At 40.2% G+C, this 18,301-nt stretch overlaps 1 protein-coding gene and 2 non-coding genes across 3 annotated transcripts; 2 read left to right on the forward strand and 1 right to left on the reverse strand.

Moving 5' to 3' along the window:
* The first annotated feature begins 1,051 nt into the window (after nucleotides 1-1,051).
* On the forward strand, nucleotides 1,052-1,159 carry LOC112760693 (small nucleolar RNA R71). Its single transcript, XR_003181122.1, has one exon. It is a non-coding gene; the product is annotated as a small nucleolar RNA R71 (small nucleolar RNA).
* Nucleotides 1,160-8,041: 6,882 nt separating this feature from the next.
* On the reverse strand, nucleotides 8,042-8,958 carry LOC112756976 (uncharacterized mitochondrial protein AtMg00860-like). Its single transcript, XM_025805576.1, has 2 exons — nucleotides 8,838-8,958; nucleotides 8,042-8,445 (listed from the first exon to the last, which is right to left on the reverse strand). The coding sequence occupies exons 1-2, from the start codon at nucleotides 8,956-8,958 to the stop codon at nucleotides 8,042-8,044; spliced, it is 525 nt and encodes a 174-aa protein (XP_025661361.1).
* Nucleotides 8,959-17,556: 8,598 nt separating this feature from the next.
* On the forward strand, nucleotides 17,557-17,664 carry LOC112761501 (small nucleolar RNA R71). Its single transcript, XR_003181894.1, has one exon. It is a non-coding gene; the product is annotated as a small nucleolar RNA R71 (small nucleolar RNA).
* Nucleotides 17,665-18,301: the final 637 nt, after the last annotated feature.

Here is an 18,301-nt window from a genome sequence, read left to right on the forward strand (position 1 = left end):
GAGGTTCATCTTCCCAAGTCTCAATGCCAAATAATTTGGCATTCAACTTCATGATTGCACCAAGAAACTTGGCAGTTTGCTCTTCAGTGACATCCCCATTCTCTTCAGAAGAGGAATACTCATCAGAGCTCATGAATGGCATAAGGAGGTTCAATGGAATCTGTATGGTCTCTAGATGAGTCTCAGATTCCTTTGGTTCCTCAGAGAGAAACTCCTTATTGATCACTGGACGTCCCAGGAGGTCTTCCCCCTTGGGATTCACGTCCTCTCCTTCCCTTACAGGTTCGGCCATGGTGCTTATGTCAATGGCCTTGCACTCTCCTTTTGGATTCTCTTCTGTATTGCTTGGGAGAGTACTAGGAGGGATTTCAGTGATCCTTTTACTCAGCTGGCCCACTTGTGCTTCCAAATTTCTAATGGAAGACCTTGTTTCATTCATGAAACTTACAGTTGCCTTGGATAGATCAGAGACTAAGTTTGCTAAATTAGAGGTATTTTGTTCAGAGTTCTCTGTCTGTTGCTGAGTCGATGATGGAAAAGGTTTATTATTGTTAAACTTGTTTCTTCCACCATTATTAAAGCCTTGTTGAGGCCTTTGATCCTTCCATGAGAGATTTGGATGATTTCTCCATGATGGGTTATAGGTGTTTCCATAAGGTTCACCTAAGTAATTCACCTCTGCTATTGTAGGATTTTCAGGATCATAAGCTTCTTCTGCATAAGAAGCCTCTTGAGTACTGTTGGATGCAGCTTGCATTCTATTCAGACTCTGAGAAATCATATTGACTTGCTGAGTCAATATTTTGTTCTGAGCCAATATGGCATTCAGAGTATCAACTTCAAGAACTCCCTTCTTCATAGGCGTCCCATTATTCACAGGATTCCTTTCAGAAGTGTACATGAACTGGTTATTAGCAACCATGTCAATGAGTTCTTGAGCTTCTGCAGGCGTTTTCTTTAGGTGAATGGATCCACCTGCAGAAGTATCCAATGACATCTTTGATAACTCAGATAAACCATCATAGAATATATCCAGGATGGTCCATTCTGAAAGCATGTCAGAAGGACACTTTTTGGTCAACTGTTTGTATCTTTCCCAAGCTTCATAGAGGGATTCACCATCTTTTTGTTTGAAGGTTTGAACATCCACTCTAAGCTTGCTCAGCTTTTGAGGAGGAAAGAACTTGGCTAAGAAAGTCGTGACCAGCTTATCCCAAGAGTTCAGGCTGTCTTTGGGTTGAGAGTCCAACCACACTCTAGCTCTGTCTCTTACAGCAAAAGGGAAAAGCATGAGCCTGTAGACTTCAGGATCTACTCCATTAGTCTTAACAGTATCACAGATCTGCAAGAATTCAGTTAAGAACTGAAAAGGATCTTCAGATGGAAGTCCATGAAACTTGCAGTTCTGCTGCATCAGAGAAACTAGTTGAGGTTTCAGCTCAAAGTTGTTTGCTCCAATGGCAGGAATGGAGATGCTTCTTCCATGTAAATTGGAATTAGGTGCAGTAAAGTCACCAAGCATTCTCCTTGCATTATTGTTGTTGGGTTCGGCTGCCATCTCCTTTACTTGTTCAAAATTTTCAATAAGGTTGTCTCTGGATTGTTGTAATTTAGCTTCTCTTAGTTTCCTCTTCAGAGTCCTTTCAGGTTCTGGATCAGCTTCAACAAGAATGCCTTTTTCTTTGTCCCTGCTCATAAGAAAGAGAAGAGAAAAAGAAAAGAAGAGGAATCCTCTATGTCACAGTAAAGAGGTTCCTTATTGTTAGTAGAAAAAGAAAAGGAATAGGGGTGAAGAAGAATGAAGAATCCAAACACAAGGGTAAGGATAGGAGCAGTGAATTGAGATGGGATATGTTAGTAGATAAATAAATAAATAGAATAAGATGGGAGAGGGAGAAATTTCGAAAATAATTTTTGAAAAAGAGTTAGTGATTTTCGAAAATAGTTTTTTGAAAAAGGTTAGTAATTTTTGAAAATTCAAATAAAAAATAAAATAATTAGTTAATTAAAAAGAAAATTTTTTTTTTTGAAAAGGGGGAGATATTTTTGAAAATTAGAGAGAGAGAGTTAGTTAGGTAGTTTTGAAAAAGATAAGAAACAAACAAAAAGTTGGTTAGTTAGTTGAAACAAATTTTGAAAAGATAAGGAGTTAGGAAGTTAGAGAAGATATTTTGAAATCAAGTTTTTGAAAAAGATATGATAAGAAGATATTTTGAAAAGATATGTTTGAAATTAGTTTCTGAAAAAGATTTGATTTTTAAAATCACAATTAATGACTTGATTCACAAGAAATCACAAGATATGATTTTAGAACTCAAAGTTTGAATCTTTCTTAACAAGTAAGTAACAAACTTGAAATTTTTGAATCAAAACATTAATTGTTATTGTTATTTTCGAAAATTTGATATAAAAAATAAGAAAAAGATTTTTGAAAAATGTTTTTAGAATTTTCGAAAATAACTAAGAAAATTGAAAAAGATTTGATTTTTGAAAAAGATTTTGAAAAAGATAAGATTTTTAAATTGAAAATTTGACTTGACTCATGAAAACAACTAGATTTTAAAAATTTTTGAAAAAGTCAAATCTAATTTTCGAAATTTTAAGAGAGAAAAAGGGAAAGATATTTTTTTATTTTTGAATTTTTAATGATGAGAGAGAAAAACAAGAAAAATGATGCAATGCATGAAAGTTATGGATCAAAATAATGAATGCATGCAAGAATGCTATGAATGTCAAGATGAACACCAAGAACACTATGAAGATCATGATGAACATCAAGAACATATTTTTGAAAAAATTTTTAATTCAAAGAAAACATGCAAGACACCAAACTTAGAATTCTTTAATGCTTAGACACTAAGAATTCAAGAATGCATATGAAAAACAAGAAAAGACACAAAACATGCAAATGCAAAGATCAAACAAGAAGACTTACCAAGAACAACTTGAAGATCATAAAGAACACTATGAATGCATGAATTTTCGAAAAATGCAAGATGAATATGCAATTGACACCAAACTTATAACATGACTCAAGACTCAAACAAGAACACAAAAATATTTTTGATTTTTATGATTTTATAAATTTTTTTGTATTTTTTTTTCGAAAACAGATGAGAATTTTTTTGAAAGATTTTTGAAAAATTTTTGAAAAGAAAACAAAAAGAAAATTACCTAATCTGAGCAACAAGATGAACCGTCAGTTGTCCAAACTCGAACAATCCCCGGCAACGGCGCCAATAACTTGGTGCGCAGAAATTGTGATTACACTTTGATTATGTAAAATTCATTGCTCTTTCTTTCCCTGGTGATGGCGCCAAAAACATGATGCCAATACCATGGTTCACAACTTCGCACAACTAACCAGCAAGTGCACTGGGTCGTCCAAGTAATACCTTACGTGAGTAAGGGTCGAATCCCACGGAGATTGTTGGTATGAAGCAAGCTATGGTCACCTTGTAAATCTCAGTCAGGCGGATATAAAATAGTAATGGGGTTTTCGAAAATAATTAATAAAATAGGGATAGAAATACTTATGTAAATCATTGGTGAGAATTTCAGATAAGCGAATAGAGATGCTTTCGTTCCTCTGAACCTCTCCTTTCCTGCTATCTTCATCCAATCAGTCTTACTCCTTTCCATGGCTGGCTTTATGTGATGCATCACCATTGTCAATGGCTACTTTCGGTCTTCTCTCGGGAAAATGATCCAAATGCCCTGTCACAGCACGGCTAATCGTCTGGAGGCATCACCCTTGGTAATGGTTACATCCTATCCTCTCAGTGAAAATGGTCAACGCACCCTGTCACGGCACGGCTATTCATCTGTCAGTTCTCGATCATGCTGGAATAGGATTTACTATCCTTTTGCGTCTGTCACTACGCCCAGCAATCGCGAGTTTGAAGCTCGTCACAGTCATTCAGTCATTGAATCCTACTCGGAATACCATAGACAAGGTTTAGACTTTCCGGATTCTCTTGAATGCCGCCATCATTCTAGCTTACACCACGAAGATTCCGATTAAGAGATCTAAGAGATACTCATTCAATCTAATGTAGAACGGAAGTGGTTGTCAGGCACGCGTTCATAGGGAATGATGATGATTGCCACGTTCATCACATTCAGATTGAAGTGCGAATGAATATCTTGGAAGCGAAATAAGATGAATTGAATAGAAAACAGTAGTACTTTGCATTAATCTTTGAGGAATAGCAGATCTTCACACCTTAATCTATGGAGTGTAGAAACTCTACCGTTGAAAATACATAAGTGAATAGAGTTCATTGGTCTCGGCCCCAGAGGGGAACCGGAGTAACCAAGACTACGAATACAATGATAAAAAGTTCTATTTATAATAAACTAGTCACTAGGGTTTACAGAAGTAAGTAATTGATGCATAAATCCACTTTCGGGGCCCACTTGGTGTGTGCTTGGGCTGAGTTTGAGTGTTGCACGTGTAGAGATCATTCTTGGAGTTGAACGCTAGTTTTTGTGCCAGTTTGGGCGTTGAACTCCACTTTGCAGCTTGTTTCTGGCGCTGGACGCCAGAATTGGGCAGAGAGCTGGCGTTAAATGCCAGTTTGCATCGTCTAAACTTGGGCAAAGTATGAACTATTATACATTGCTGGAAAGCCCTGGATGTCTCCTTTCCAACGCAATTGAAAGCGCGCCATTTCGAGTTCTGTAGCTCCAGAAAATCCACTTTGCGTGAAGGGAGGTCAGAATCCAACAGCATCAGCAGTCCTTCTTTAACCTCTGAATCTGATTTTTGCTCAAGTCCCTCAATTTCAGCCAGAAAATACCTGAAATCACAGAAAAACACACAAACTCATAGTAAAGTCCAGAAATGTGAATTTAACATAAAAACTAATGAAAACATCCCTAAAAGTAACTAGATTCTACTAAAAACAAACTAAAAACAATGCCAAAAAGCGTATAAATTATCCGCTCATCAACATCCACACTCTTCTAGAATACTCTATGACCTTCTAGAGTCTTCTAGAACTCTCTAGGGTATTCTGGGACCTTCTAGGATATTCTATAACGTTCCGGAACCATCTAGATCATTCTCAAATACTCTAGAAAACTATACAAATACCGTTAAATCTAACCTTCTAAAATTTACCGTGACATCAGGCTGGAGTTTAGGGAGTTGCTGAAGCGGATGTAGCATATAGAGGCTCAGATGGAGGTGTACCAGGCCCATATGTGTGCCGCTGGCATCGACCCTGTTGGTGGCAGCACCGTTGCCATCAGGTGGCAGCGGTAGCGCTGGTGGCACATGGGCATCGTCACCGCCTCCTACACCGCCGACTCAGGGCCACAGGACTGACAACGACAACGACTACCTGGATTTGTAAATATTAAGTTTTTTTTATTGTTTCATATATTTATTTGGTGTACTTGACTTTTATTTAATTTGCACATTATATTATTTATGAATTGACCACTAATTGTGTGAAAAAAATTAAATTTAAAATTAAAATTGACCATTTATTTCAAATTCAAAAAAAATGGCATTATCGTAGGAATAATCTTACGGCAACATGGCACGTAAAAACATACTTTGGCGCCAACATTATCGTCGGAAAAATTCGACGATAACCAATTGGGTTCCTGAGATGGTAATCCATCGCAAAATCCTTCTAGGATATTCTATAACGTTCCAGAACCATCTAGAGCATTCTCAAATACTCTAGAAAACTATACAAATACCGTTAAATCTAATCTTCTAAAATTTACCATGACATTCTCCTCCACCTAATGTGTAGACGTCCTCATCGCATTCTGTTCATGATAACGCTCTAGGTGTTCTTGGAATTGCCACAGATCTTCACGAGCTTCCCAACTAGCTTCAGTTATCGGGAGCCCTTTCCACTTGATCAAGTATTGGATACTTAGTGTTACTCATCTTTGTCACACGACGCGATTAGCTAAGATCTCTTCGATTTCCTTCTCAAATGATCTAATCACCACAGGCAGAGTACGACTCGAGTCACCTCTACTCGGTTCATCTTGGTCTTCATGATACAACCCTTCCTTGATGGTATGCAAAATATCTCCTTCGACCATGGAAATGGCTGCCAATTCAGCCTTGCGGCTCAACGCATCTGCTACCACATTAGTCTTGCCAGGCTTGAAAGTTGTGGTAGGCTTAGAGAAGGGGGTTGAATCTATGCCTTTCTTTTAAGTAGCTGTTATGACCCTTTAAAACAAACTTTGAATTTTGATTCTGTTTGAACTCAGCAGCAGAAATTTATGAGACAATTTATTTTTGTCTCATGAATATCAGAAAACAGAACACAGCAAAGAAGAGAAAAGCTAACACCAGCATGTATCCTGGTTCGGTTGTCTTGTGCTATGCAACCTACGTCCAGTCTCCTCCACAACTATGGAAGAATTTTCACTATAGTTAACAGTATTACATATACCAATTCCACAGGATTGACCCAATCCTTTCACACTCAAGTTCTAACCTAACTTGACATTGGCTATGCTAATACCTAACTATTCACTCTTAGTGCTAACCCAACTAAGAAAGGGATACCTCATAGGTACAAGATACAAGACATAAACATACCTAAAGAAATCTAAAAATTACTCTAGGCTTTTCTCTCAAGTATTTTACTCAGCCTTTTTCCACTCATGGCTTTTACTTGAGCTTTCTCACAATGCCTTTTCTCACAAGAAATTATAGAAAGATAAACATAGAAAAGTACATTACAACCTGTAAAACATGAAGGAGATTGACTTCATCAGCAGCCTCTTTGCTATGTGCAAAACCAGATTCACAAACCTCAGATACAGTTCTTCAGTATTGGCCGAATGCTTCTTTGAAAGAAAGCATTATCCAAGTAGAGGAACTTCTTTGCAGAACACTTTTTTCACACTCTGGTTTTCTCTCCTTGGTTTCTGAATGAATAGCAAACCTATTTTATCTCCTTGCATGTTGCTGGGTTCTTCTTCCAAGGTCAACACCTTGAGCTCTGAGCTTCACCAACCCACAGAGTCACTTTTTCTCCTTAATCTCCAGAGTAGAAACTCTCCTTCTGACTTCCTCATTTTGACCGAAAGCCATAAATCAGCAACCACAAAAATCTTCCTATGGTCAACTTGATCTGAGCCCTTGAAAACTAACTTAGTCCCTAAGTCATGTTTAAGACCGTGGATTTACAGCTGAGAGGAACAGAAATCCTCTTTTCTATATAGCTCAAAATGGAGATGCAGAGAGTTGAAGATGAAGAGAAGAAAGTGTGTTGCATGTAAAAAGAAATGGGTTACCTTTAACCTAAGCTGGATTTGGTTTGATCTTGTTGATTTGACCTCAGCCTTTCTTTCCTAACCTTCTCTTTCTTTCCTCTTCTTTGAATAGCTTAGGAGCTAAGCACTTTCTCTTGCTTCTGTGATTTGACATGGTCAGAGAGAAAAGAACGTTGCTTTGGTAAAAGCAAGTGAGAGGGAATGAAGGCTTCAATCTTGTATGAGAAGCTTGGTGGGATCAACTTGAATTGATGGACACGGGCTTGGATCGGGTTTGATTAGCTTGGCCTGTTGGTTCCTTTGGCTTCTTTCTTTGCTTTTCCTTGGGCTTCTAATTTTTGCTTTCAGCCCACCATCCTTGCTGTTTGCTTTATATTCTATTTGGGCTATTAATTGAATTTTGGCCTGCAATAATTTATAAATAATTAGTAATATGCAATTAAATTAATCAATACTAATTATTTATTTTGTCCAAAAATAATGTTTGTCATCACTAATTAATTTAGTTAATTTTTTAACTCAACAAGGCTTGTATTCAAATTCGAAATCAAACTCAGCTAAGAAATCTTGCCACCTAGCTTGTTTGGGGGCTTAACTTCTTCTGAGTTTGGAAGTAGCTTGTAGCCACATTGTTTATCTTGACGATGAAGTGTGAACCAAGCAAGTAGTGACGCTAAGTTTTCAGAAAATGCACCACTGCAGTCATCTCCTTCTCTTGGATGGTGTATCGCCTCTCTGTATCATTCAATTTGCGACTCTCAAAGGCAATAGGATGTCCTTCTTACATCAGAACCACTCCAATAGCATAGTCAGAAGCATCAGTGTGGACTTCAAACACCTTCGAGTAGTTGGGCAGTGCTAGTACTGGTCCTTCTGTGATAGCAGCCTTCAACTCATCAAAGGTCTTTTGACACTCCTTTGACCATTCCCAAGAGTGATTCTTCTTGAGAAGATCAGTTAATGGTGCAGCCTTGGTGGAGTATTCCTTGATAAACCTCCGATAGTAATCAGCCAACCCAAGAAATGACCTTAATTCAGATACTTTTTTTGGCGGCTCCCATTCTTTGATAGCCTTCACCTTTTCTTGATCCATGCAGAGAGTTCCATCTTTAATGGTATGTCCCAAGAAGTGGACTTTGTCCCTTGCAAAGGAACACTTTTCCTTCTTCACATATAGGTTATTCTCTCGCAAGATCTTAAACACGATTCATAAGTGTTCCACATGTTCCTCCAAAGTATTGCTATAGACAACAATATCATCCAAGTAGACCACTACAAACTGATCAAGGTAAGGTCAAAAGATCTCGTTCATCAAGGTACAGAAGGTCGCAGGAGCATTGGTCAAACCAAAAGGCATCACCAACCATTCATATGATCCATACCTTGTGACACACGTGGTCTTAGGCTCATCACCATCGGTAATCCTCACTTGGTGATATCCTGACCTCAATCCAACTTTGAGAACCACTTGGCTCTACCAAGTTGATCAAACAAATCGGTTATCAAAGAAATAAGGTATTTGTTCTTAATAGTTACCTTGTTAAGTGCTCAATAGTCGATGAATAGTCTTAACAAACCATCATGCTTCTTTTGGAACAAGATTGGTGCGCCATAAGGTTCCTTCGATGGACAGATGAACCCAGCATCTAGCAAATCCTTCAGTTGCTTCTTCAACTCCTCAAGTTCTGGCGGTGCCATCCTATAAGGTGTTGAGACAGGCGGCTTTGCTCCTTACTCCAATTCAATCTTGTGGTCCACCTTCCTCCTAGGTGGTAGTTGTTTTGGAAACTCGGGAGGCATCACATTCTTATTTTCTTCAAGGACTTCCTTGATTTCGGGAGGAACGTCTTCTCTTTCAAGTGTTGACTCCTCTTGTAATAGAGCCAAATATGTAATTTCTCCCTTCTTGAACCCTTTCTTGAGTTGCATAGCAGAGAGCATCGGTGGTCCTCCAACTTTAGAGACTGTAGAGACTATTCATGGAAACCCTTTCTCCATGACGCATATTATGTCATAGTATGCCAAAGGTATTATATTTGCCTTCCTTTGCAAATCGAGCCCGATGACTATTTTGAAATTGTCCATGGGTGCTACTAAGAAATCCACAAGGCCTTTCCAAGAACCAAGAGTCATCTCAACCTCTTTCGCTACTCCCTTAAAGGGTTCACCCTTAGTATTCACGGGTTTGAACTAGCCATTCTTTTCAGTGATCTTCAACCCAAGCCTCTTTGCTTCATCAGGCGTGATGAAGTTGTGTGTAGCACCAGTGTCAATCATAGCCATGACGGGTTTTTCATTGATAAAGGCTTTGACATACATCAAGCTTTTCTTTTCTGCAGTGCTTACCGCTTTGTCCTTCACAGCATTCATGTGTTAGACAGATCCAACACACTCAGTTACTTGCGATTGATTCTTTCGTTCCTCAGCGATAGATGCCAAAGTCCCTAGCTTGGGACAGTCCTTCATTTGGTGTGGTCCCTTGCACACAAAGCATCCTCCTTTGGGCACGAAAGCCTTCTTCTTTTCCTCGTACTCTTTTTTTGAAGAGCATTTCCCTTCCTTCTTGGTTGAGAAACTCTTTCCCTTGTCTCCTCCACCTTTAGTAGAACTAAGCTTGGAGGAAGACTTGGGTTTAGAGTCTCCCCTATGATATTCAGTGAGTGATTCGGCCACTACGATGACCTCATCAACATCCTTAACATTCCTTCTTTGTAGTTCTTGCTTTGCCCAAGGTTGGAGTCCATCAATGAAGAAGAACAATCCATCATCTTATGCTAAATTGGGAATTTGAAGCATAAGAGTAGTGAACTTCTTTACGTAGTCGCTAATCGTACTCTTGTGCTTCAACTCCCTCAACTTCTTCCTTGCTTCATACATGACATTCTCAGGGAATTGCCTTTTCAACTCCCTTTTGAAATCTTCCCATGTGGCTATGTTGCAAGTACCCTTCTCCATATCTACACATTTTCTCCTCCACCACAAAGTAGCATTATCAGAAAGGTAGAGAGCTACAATGCATACCTTTATTGCTTATTCGACCACCCCTTGACCTTCAAAGTACCTCTCCATTTGCCAAAGGAAGTTCTCCACCTTTCGAGCGTCCCTCACGTCCTTGAACTCCTTTGGCTTTGGAAAATCAATCTTTGTCATCTCCCTTATAATGGTTGGTCGAGATTTTACCTCCTCGAACCAAACTCGAACTTCTTCAAATAGTTTCAAGAAATTCTCGAGCTTCTCTTCGATTTGGAGCATGCTTTCTTTGAAAGCATCTAGTTCTCCTAACACGTGAGCCTCGAGGGTCTCCTTGTCATGTTCTATCCTTTGGAAGCGCTCATCCATAGAGGATAGAACATTTTTCAACATAGAAACTCTCTCTTCTAAGAAGTTAGAGTCCTTACCTCTAAGCTCACTTGAAGAACGGGCCTTCTTGCCTCCCCATTGAGAAAGAATAGCATCCCTTCCCCTTTGAGACTCAACATGATCCATGGTTACACTAGAAGCCATACCTACAAACCACTTGTGCTCCCTCTAGAACCTTGCTCTGATGCCAAATTGTCACGGCCTAGGACACACTCCAACGCTACCGTGTCGGCACTCGGACTTACTCAACCTGTTGAGCTAAGACCAAGTCAGCCTAACTGGTGCACGAAATTGTGATGTCCAGGCTCGAATAATCCCTGGTAATGGCTCCAAAAGCTTGGTGCTTTGATCTTAATTCATAATTGTCACAACTTCGATACAACTAACCAGCAAGTGCACTGGGTCGTCCAAGTAATACCTTACGTGAGTAAGGGTCGAATCCCACGGAGATTGTTGGTATGAAGCAAGCTATGGTCACCTTGCAAATCTCAGTCAGGCGGATTTAAACATGATACTTTATTAGATTAAAATAAACAAAAAAAGGGATAGAGATACTTATGTAAATCATTGGTAAGAATTTCAGATAAGGGAATGGAGATGATTTTCGTTCCTCTGAACCTCTGCTTTCCTGCTATCTTCATCCAATCAGTCTCACTCCTTTCCATGGCTGGCTTTATGTGATACATCACCACTGTCAATGGCTACTTTCGGTCATCTCTCGGGAAAATGATCCAATGCCCTGTCACGGCACGGCTAATCGTCTGGAGGCATCACCCTTGTCAATGGCTTCATCTTATCCTCTCAGTGAATAATATGCTCACGCACCCTGTCACGGCACGGCTATTCATCTATCGGTTCTCGATCATGCCGGAATAGGATTTACTATCCTTTTGCGTCTGTCACTAACGCCCTGCAATCGCGAGTTAGGAGCTCGTCACAGTCATTCAATCATTGAATCCTACTCAGAATACCACATACAAGGTTTAGACCTTCCGGATTCTCTTGAATACCGCTATCATTCTAGCTTACGCCACGAAGATTCCGGTTAGGAGATCTAAGAGATATTCATTCTAGCTTATTTCATGTAGAACGGAAGTGTTTGTCAGGCACGTGTTCATAGGGGAGATGGTGATGAGCGTCACACATAATCATCACCTTCATCACGTTCTTGGGTGCGAATGGATATCTTAAAAGAGAAATAAGAAGAATTGAATAGAAAACAGTAGTACTTGCATTAATCTTTGAGGAACAGCAGAGCTCCACACCTTAATCTATGGAGTGTAGAAACTCTACCGTTAAAAATACATAAGTGAAAGGTCCAGGCATGGCCGAGAGGGCCAGCCCCTCTGATCTAAGAACCAGGCGTCCAAAGATTAAGAGCTGATCAAAAGATTCCTAATACAATAGTAAAAGGTCCTATTTATAATAAACTAGTCACTAGGGTTTACATGAGTAAGTAATTAATGAATAAATCCACTTCCGGGGCCCACTTGGTGTGTGTTTGGGCTGAGCATAAGTGTAGCACGTGCAAAGGCCATTTGTGGAGTTGAACGCCAGTTTCTATGCCAGTTTGGGCGTTCAACTCTGGTTTTGGATCCTTTTCTGGCGCTGGACGCCAGATTTGGGCAGAAGGCTGGCGTTGAACGCCAGTTTACGTCGTCAATTCTTGGCCAAAGTATGGACTATTATATATTGCTGGAAAGCCCTGGATGTCTACTTTCCAACGCAACTGGAAGCGCGCCATTTCGAGTTCTGTAGCTCTAGAAAATCTACTTTGAGTGCAGGGAGGTCAGAATCCAACAGCATCAGCAGTCCTTCTTCAACCTCTGAATCAGATTTTTGCTCAAGTCCCTCAATTTCAGCCAGAAAATACCTGAAATCACAGAAAAATACACAAACTCATAGTAAAGTCCAGAAATGTGAATTTAACATAAAAACTAATGAAAACATCCCTAAAAGTAACTAGATCCTACTAAAAACATACTAAAAACAATGTCAAAAAGCGTATAAATTATCCGCTCATCACAACACCAAACTTAAATTGTTGCTTGTCCCCAAGCAACTGAAAATCAAATAGGATAAAAAGAAGAGAATATACTATAAATTCCAAACTATCAATGAAACAAAGCTTCAATCATATGAGCGGGACTTATAGCTTTTTGCCTCTTAAATAGTTTTGGCATCTCACTTTATCCATTGAGGTTCAGAATGATTGGCATCTATAGGAACTCAGAGTTCAGATAGTGTTATTGATTCTCCTAGTTCAGTATGATGATTTTTGAACACAGCTTCTTTATGAGTCTTGACCGTGGCCCTAAGCACTTTGTTTTCCAGTATTACCACCGGATACATAAGTGCCACAGACACATAATTGGGTGAACCTTTTTAGATTGTGACTAAGCTTTGCTAAAGTCCCCAATTAGAGGTGTCCAGGGTTCTTAAGCACACTCTTTTTTTGCTTTGGACCTTGACTTTAACCGCTCAGTCTCAAGTTTTCACTTGACACCTACACGCCACAAGCACATGGTTAGGGACAGCTTGGTTTAGCCGCTTAGACCAGGATTTTATTCCTTTAGGCCCTCCTATACACTGATGCTCAAAGCCTTGGGATCCTTTTTATTTGCCCTTGCCTTTTGGTTTTAAGGGTTATTGGCTTTTTGCTCTTGCCTCTTGGTTTTAAGAGCTTTGGCTTTTTCTGCTTGCTTTTTCCTTCTCTATTTTTTTTTTCGCCTATATTTTTTTTTCTTTTTTTCTGCAAGCTTTGTTCTTTGCTGCTTTTTCTTGCTTCAAGAATCATTTTTATGATTTTTCAGATTATCAAATAACATGTCTCCTAGTCATCATTCTTTCAAGAGCCAACATATTTAACATTCTTAAACAACAACTTCAAAAGACATATGCACTGTTCAAGCATACATTCAGAAAACAAGAAGCATTGTCACCACATCAATATAATTAAACTAAGTTCAAGGATAAATTCGAAACTCATGTACTTCTTGTTCTTTTGAATTAAAACATTTTTCATTTAAGAGAGGTGATGGATTCATAGGACATTTATAACTTTAAGACAAAGTTACTAACTACTAATGATCATGTAATGAAGGCACAAACATAGATAAGCACATAACATTGAAAACGAAAAACAAAGAAAGCAAGAACAAGGAATGAATCCACCTTAGTGATGGTGGCGTTTCCTTCTTGAGGAACCAATGATGTCCTTGAGCTCTTCTATGTCTCTTCCTTGTCTTTGTTGCTCCTCCCTCATTGCTTTTTGATCTTCTCTTATTTCATGAAGCATGATGGAGTGCTCTTGATGTTCCACCCTTAGTTGTCCCATATTGGAACTCAATTCTTCTAGGGAGGTGTTGATGTGCTCCCAATGGTGTTGTGGAGGAAAGTGCATTTGAGGCATTTCCGGAATCTCATGGTGATGAGCTTCTTGCGCCTCTTGAGCTCCATGACTGGGCTCTCTTGCTTGCTCCATCTTCTTCTTAGTGATGGGCTTTTCCTCTTTAATAAGGATATCTCCCTCTATGTCAATCCCAGCTGAATTGCATAGGTGGCAAATGAGGTGAGGAAAGGCTAACCTTGCCATGGTGGAGGACTTGTCAGCCACCTTGTAGAGTTCTTGAGGTATAATCTCATGAACTTCCACCTCTTCTCCAATCATGATGCTATGGATCATGATGGCCCGGTCTATAGTAACTTCAGACCGGTTGCTAGTGGGAATGATTGAGCATTGAATAAACTCCAACCATCCTCTAGCTATAGGCTTGAGGTCCAATCTTCTTAGTTGAACCGGCTTGCCTTTGGAGTCAATCTTCCATTGAGCTCCTTCTACACATATGTCCATAAGGACTTGGTCCAACCTTTGATCAAAGTTGAATCTCCTTGTGTAGGGGCGTGCGTTCTCTTCCATGTATGGCAAGTTGAACGCCAACCTCATATTTTCCGGACTAAAATCTAAGTATTTCCCCCGAACCATTGTAACATAGTTCTTTGGATCCGGGTTCTTACTTTGATCATGGTTCTTGGTGATCCATGCATTAGCATAGAACTCTTGAACCATTAGGATGCCGACTTGTTGGATGGGATTTGTTAGAACTTCCCAACCTCTTCTTTGAATTTCATGTCGGATCTCCAGATACTCATTTCTTTTGAGTTTAAAAGGGACCTCAGGGATCACCTTCTTCTTGGCCACAACATCATAGAAGTGGTCTTGATGGGCTTTGGAGATGAACCTTTCCATCTCCCATGACTCGGATGTGGAAGCTTTTATCTTCCCTTTCCCTCTTCTAGAGGATTCTCCGGTCTTAGGTGCCATCAATGGTAATGGAAAAACAAAAAGCTTATGCTTTTACCACACCAAACTTAGAATATTGCTCGCCCTCGAGCAATAAACAAAAGAATAGAAGAAGAAGAAGAAGAAATATGGAGAGGGAGAGGGGAAGGTGTTTCGGCCAAGAGGATGTAGAGGGGTGTGTTGTGTGAATTTGATGAAGAATGGAGGGCTTTATATAGGGAATGGAGGGGGTTTATTGGTTCGGCCATATGGGTGGGTTTGGGAGGGAAATTGGTTTTGAATTTTGAAGGTAGGTGGAGTTTATGAGGTAGGTTTATTGGGAAGAGTGGGTGGATGTGAGTGGTGAAGGTTTAGTGGGGAAGAGAGATTGAGGTGATTGGTGAGGGGTTTTTAGGGAAGAGTGTTTATGGGGTTGTGTGTAAGAGAGTGGTGAGAAGAAGTGAGTGGAGGTAGTTGGGGATCCTGTGGGGTTCACAGATCCTGAGTGGATCCTGTGGGGTCCACAGATCCTGAGTAGATCATGTGGGGTCCACAGATCCTGAGTGGATCCTGTGGGGTCCACAGATCCTGAGGTGTTCAAGGATTTACATCCCTGCACCCCTTAGGCATGTAAAAATGCCTTTGTATCCAACTCTGGGCGTTTAGCGCCAGGTTGGTGGCCATTTTGGGCGTTCAACGCCCATCTGTGTGCCATTTCTGGCGTTGAACGCCAGAACCATGCTCTGTTCTGGCGCTGAACGCCAGACAGATGCTCCTCCAGGGTGTGATTTTTCTTCTGCTGTTTTTGATTCCGTTTTCAATTTTTTTATTTATTTTGTGACTCCACATGATCATGACCCTAAGAAAACATGAAAAACAATAAAAATAAGAATTAGATAAACATTGGGTTGCCTCCCAACAAGCGCTTCTTTAATGTCAATAGCTTGACAGTGGGGTCTCATGGAGCCTCACAGATGTGCAGAGCTTTGTTGAGACTTTCCAACACCAAACTTAGAGTTTGAATATGGGAGTTCAACACCAAACTTAGAGTTTGGTTGTGGCCTCCCAACACCAAACTTAGAGTTTGACTGTGGGGGCTCTGGTTGACTCTGCTTGGAGAGAAGCTTTTCCTGCTGCCTCTCCATGGTTGCAGAGGGAGATCCTTGAGTTTTGAATACAAGGGAGTTCTCATTCCATTGAAGGAATATTTCACCTCTGTCAACATCAATCACAGCTCTTGCTGTGGCCAGGAAAGGTCTTCCTAGGATGATGGATTCATCCTCTTCCTTTCCAGTATCCAGGACTATGAAATCAGTAGGTATATAAAGGCCCTCAACCTTTACTAATACATCTTCTACTTGTCCATAAGCCTGTTTTCTTGAGCTGTCTGCCATCTCCAGTGAGATTTTAGCAGCTTGCACCCCATAGATTCCCAGTTTCTCTATTACAGAGAGGGGCATGAGGTTTATCCCTGAACCAAGGTCACACAGAGCCTTAAAGATCATGGTGCCTATGGTACAGGGTATTATGAACTTTCCAGGATCCTGTCTCTTCTGAGGCAATGTCAGTTGATCCAGATCACTTAGTTCATTGATGAACAAGGGAAGTTCAACTTCCCAAGCATCAATGCCAAATAATTTGGCATTCAGCTTTATGATTGCACCAAGAAACTTGGCAGTTTGCTCTTCAGTAACATCCTCATTCTCTTCAGAAGAGGAATACTCATCAGAGCTCATGAAGGGCATAAGGAGGTTCAATGGAATCTCTATGGTCTCTAGATGAGTCTCAGATTCCTTTGGTTCCCCAGAGGGAAGCTCCTTATTGATCACTGGACGTCCCAGGAGGTCTTCCTCCTTGGGATTCACGTCCTCTCCTCTCCTCACAGGTTCGGCCATGGCGCTTATGTCAATGGCCTTGCACTCTCCTTTTGGATTCTCTTCTGTATTGCTTGGGAGAGTACTAGGAGGGATTTCAGTGATCCTTTTACTCAGCTGGCCCACTTGTGCTTCCAGATTTCTAATGGAAGATCTTGTTTCATTCATGAAACTGACAGTGGCCTTAGATAGATCAGAGACTAGATTTGCTAAATTAGAAGCATTCTGTTCAGAGTTCTCTGTCTGTTGCTGAGTTGATGATGGAAAAGGCTTGCTATTGCTAAACCTGTTTCTTCCACCATTATTAAAGCCTTGTTGGGGCTTTTAATCCTTCCATGAGAAATTTGGATGATTTCTCCATGTTGAGTTATAGGTGTTTCCATAAGGTTCACCTAAGTAATTTACCTCTGCTATTGCAGGGTTCTCAGGATCATAGGCTTCTTCTTCAGAAGATGCCTCTTGAGTACTGTTGGATGCAGCTTGCATTCCATGCAGACTCTGAGAGATCATATTGACTTGCTGAGTCAATATTTTATTCTGAGCCAATATGGCATTCAGAGTATCAACCTCAAGAACTCCCTTCTTCATAGGCGTCCCATTATTCACAGGATTCCTTTCAGAAGTGTACATGAACTGGTTATTAGCAACCATGTCAATGAGTTCTTGAGCTTCTGCAGGCATTTTCTTTAGGTGAATGGATCCACCTACAGAGGTGTCCAGTGACATCTTTGATAGCTCAGATAAACCATCATAGAATATATCCAGGATGGTCCATTCTGAAAGCATGTCAGAGGGACACTTTTTGGTCAACTGTTTGTATCTTTCCCAAGCTTCATAGAGGGATTCACCTTCTTTCTGTCTGAAGGTTTGAACATCAGCTCTAAGCTTGCTCAGCTTTTGAGGAGGAAAGTACTTGGCTAAGAAAGCCGTGACCAGCTTATCCCAAGAGTTCAGGCTGTCTTTGGGTTGAGAATCCAACCATAATCTAGCTCTGTCTCTTACAGCAAAAGGGAAAAGCATGAGCCTGTAGACTTCAGGATCTATTCCATTAGTCTTAACAGTATCACATATCTGCAAGAATTCAGTTAAGAACTGAAAAGGATCTTCAGATGGAAGTCCATGAAACTTGCAGTTCTGCTGCATCAGAGAAACTAATTGAGGTTTCAGCTCAAAGTTGTTTGCTCCAATGGCAGGAATGGAGATGCTTCTTCCATGTAAATTGGAATTAGGTGCAGTGAAGTCACCAAGCATCCTCCTTTCATTATTATTATTTTCGGCTGCCATCTCCTTTTCTTGTTCGAAAATTTCTAAAAGGTTATCTCTGGATTGTTGTATTTTAGCTTCTCTTAATTTTCTCTTCAGAGTCCTTTCAGGTTCTGGATCTGCTTCCACAAGAATGTTCTTATCCTTGCTCCTGCTCATATGACAAGGAAGAATGGCCAGAAAAATGATAATAATAATAATAATAGAGATCCTTTATACCACAGTATAGGGATCCCTTTGTGAGTGGAAGAGAAGGGGAGAC

The sequence above is a fragment of the Arachis hypogaea genome, chromosome 16, assembly GCF_003086295.3.
Source record: "Arachis hypogaea cultivar Tifrunner chromosome 16, arahy.Tifrunner.gnm2.J5K5, whole genome shotgun sequence".
NCBI classification, from domain to species: domain Eukaryota; kingdom Viridiplantae; phylum Streptophyta; class Magnoliopsida; order Fabales; family Fabaceae; genus Arachis; species Arachis hypogaea.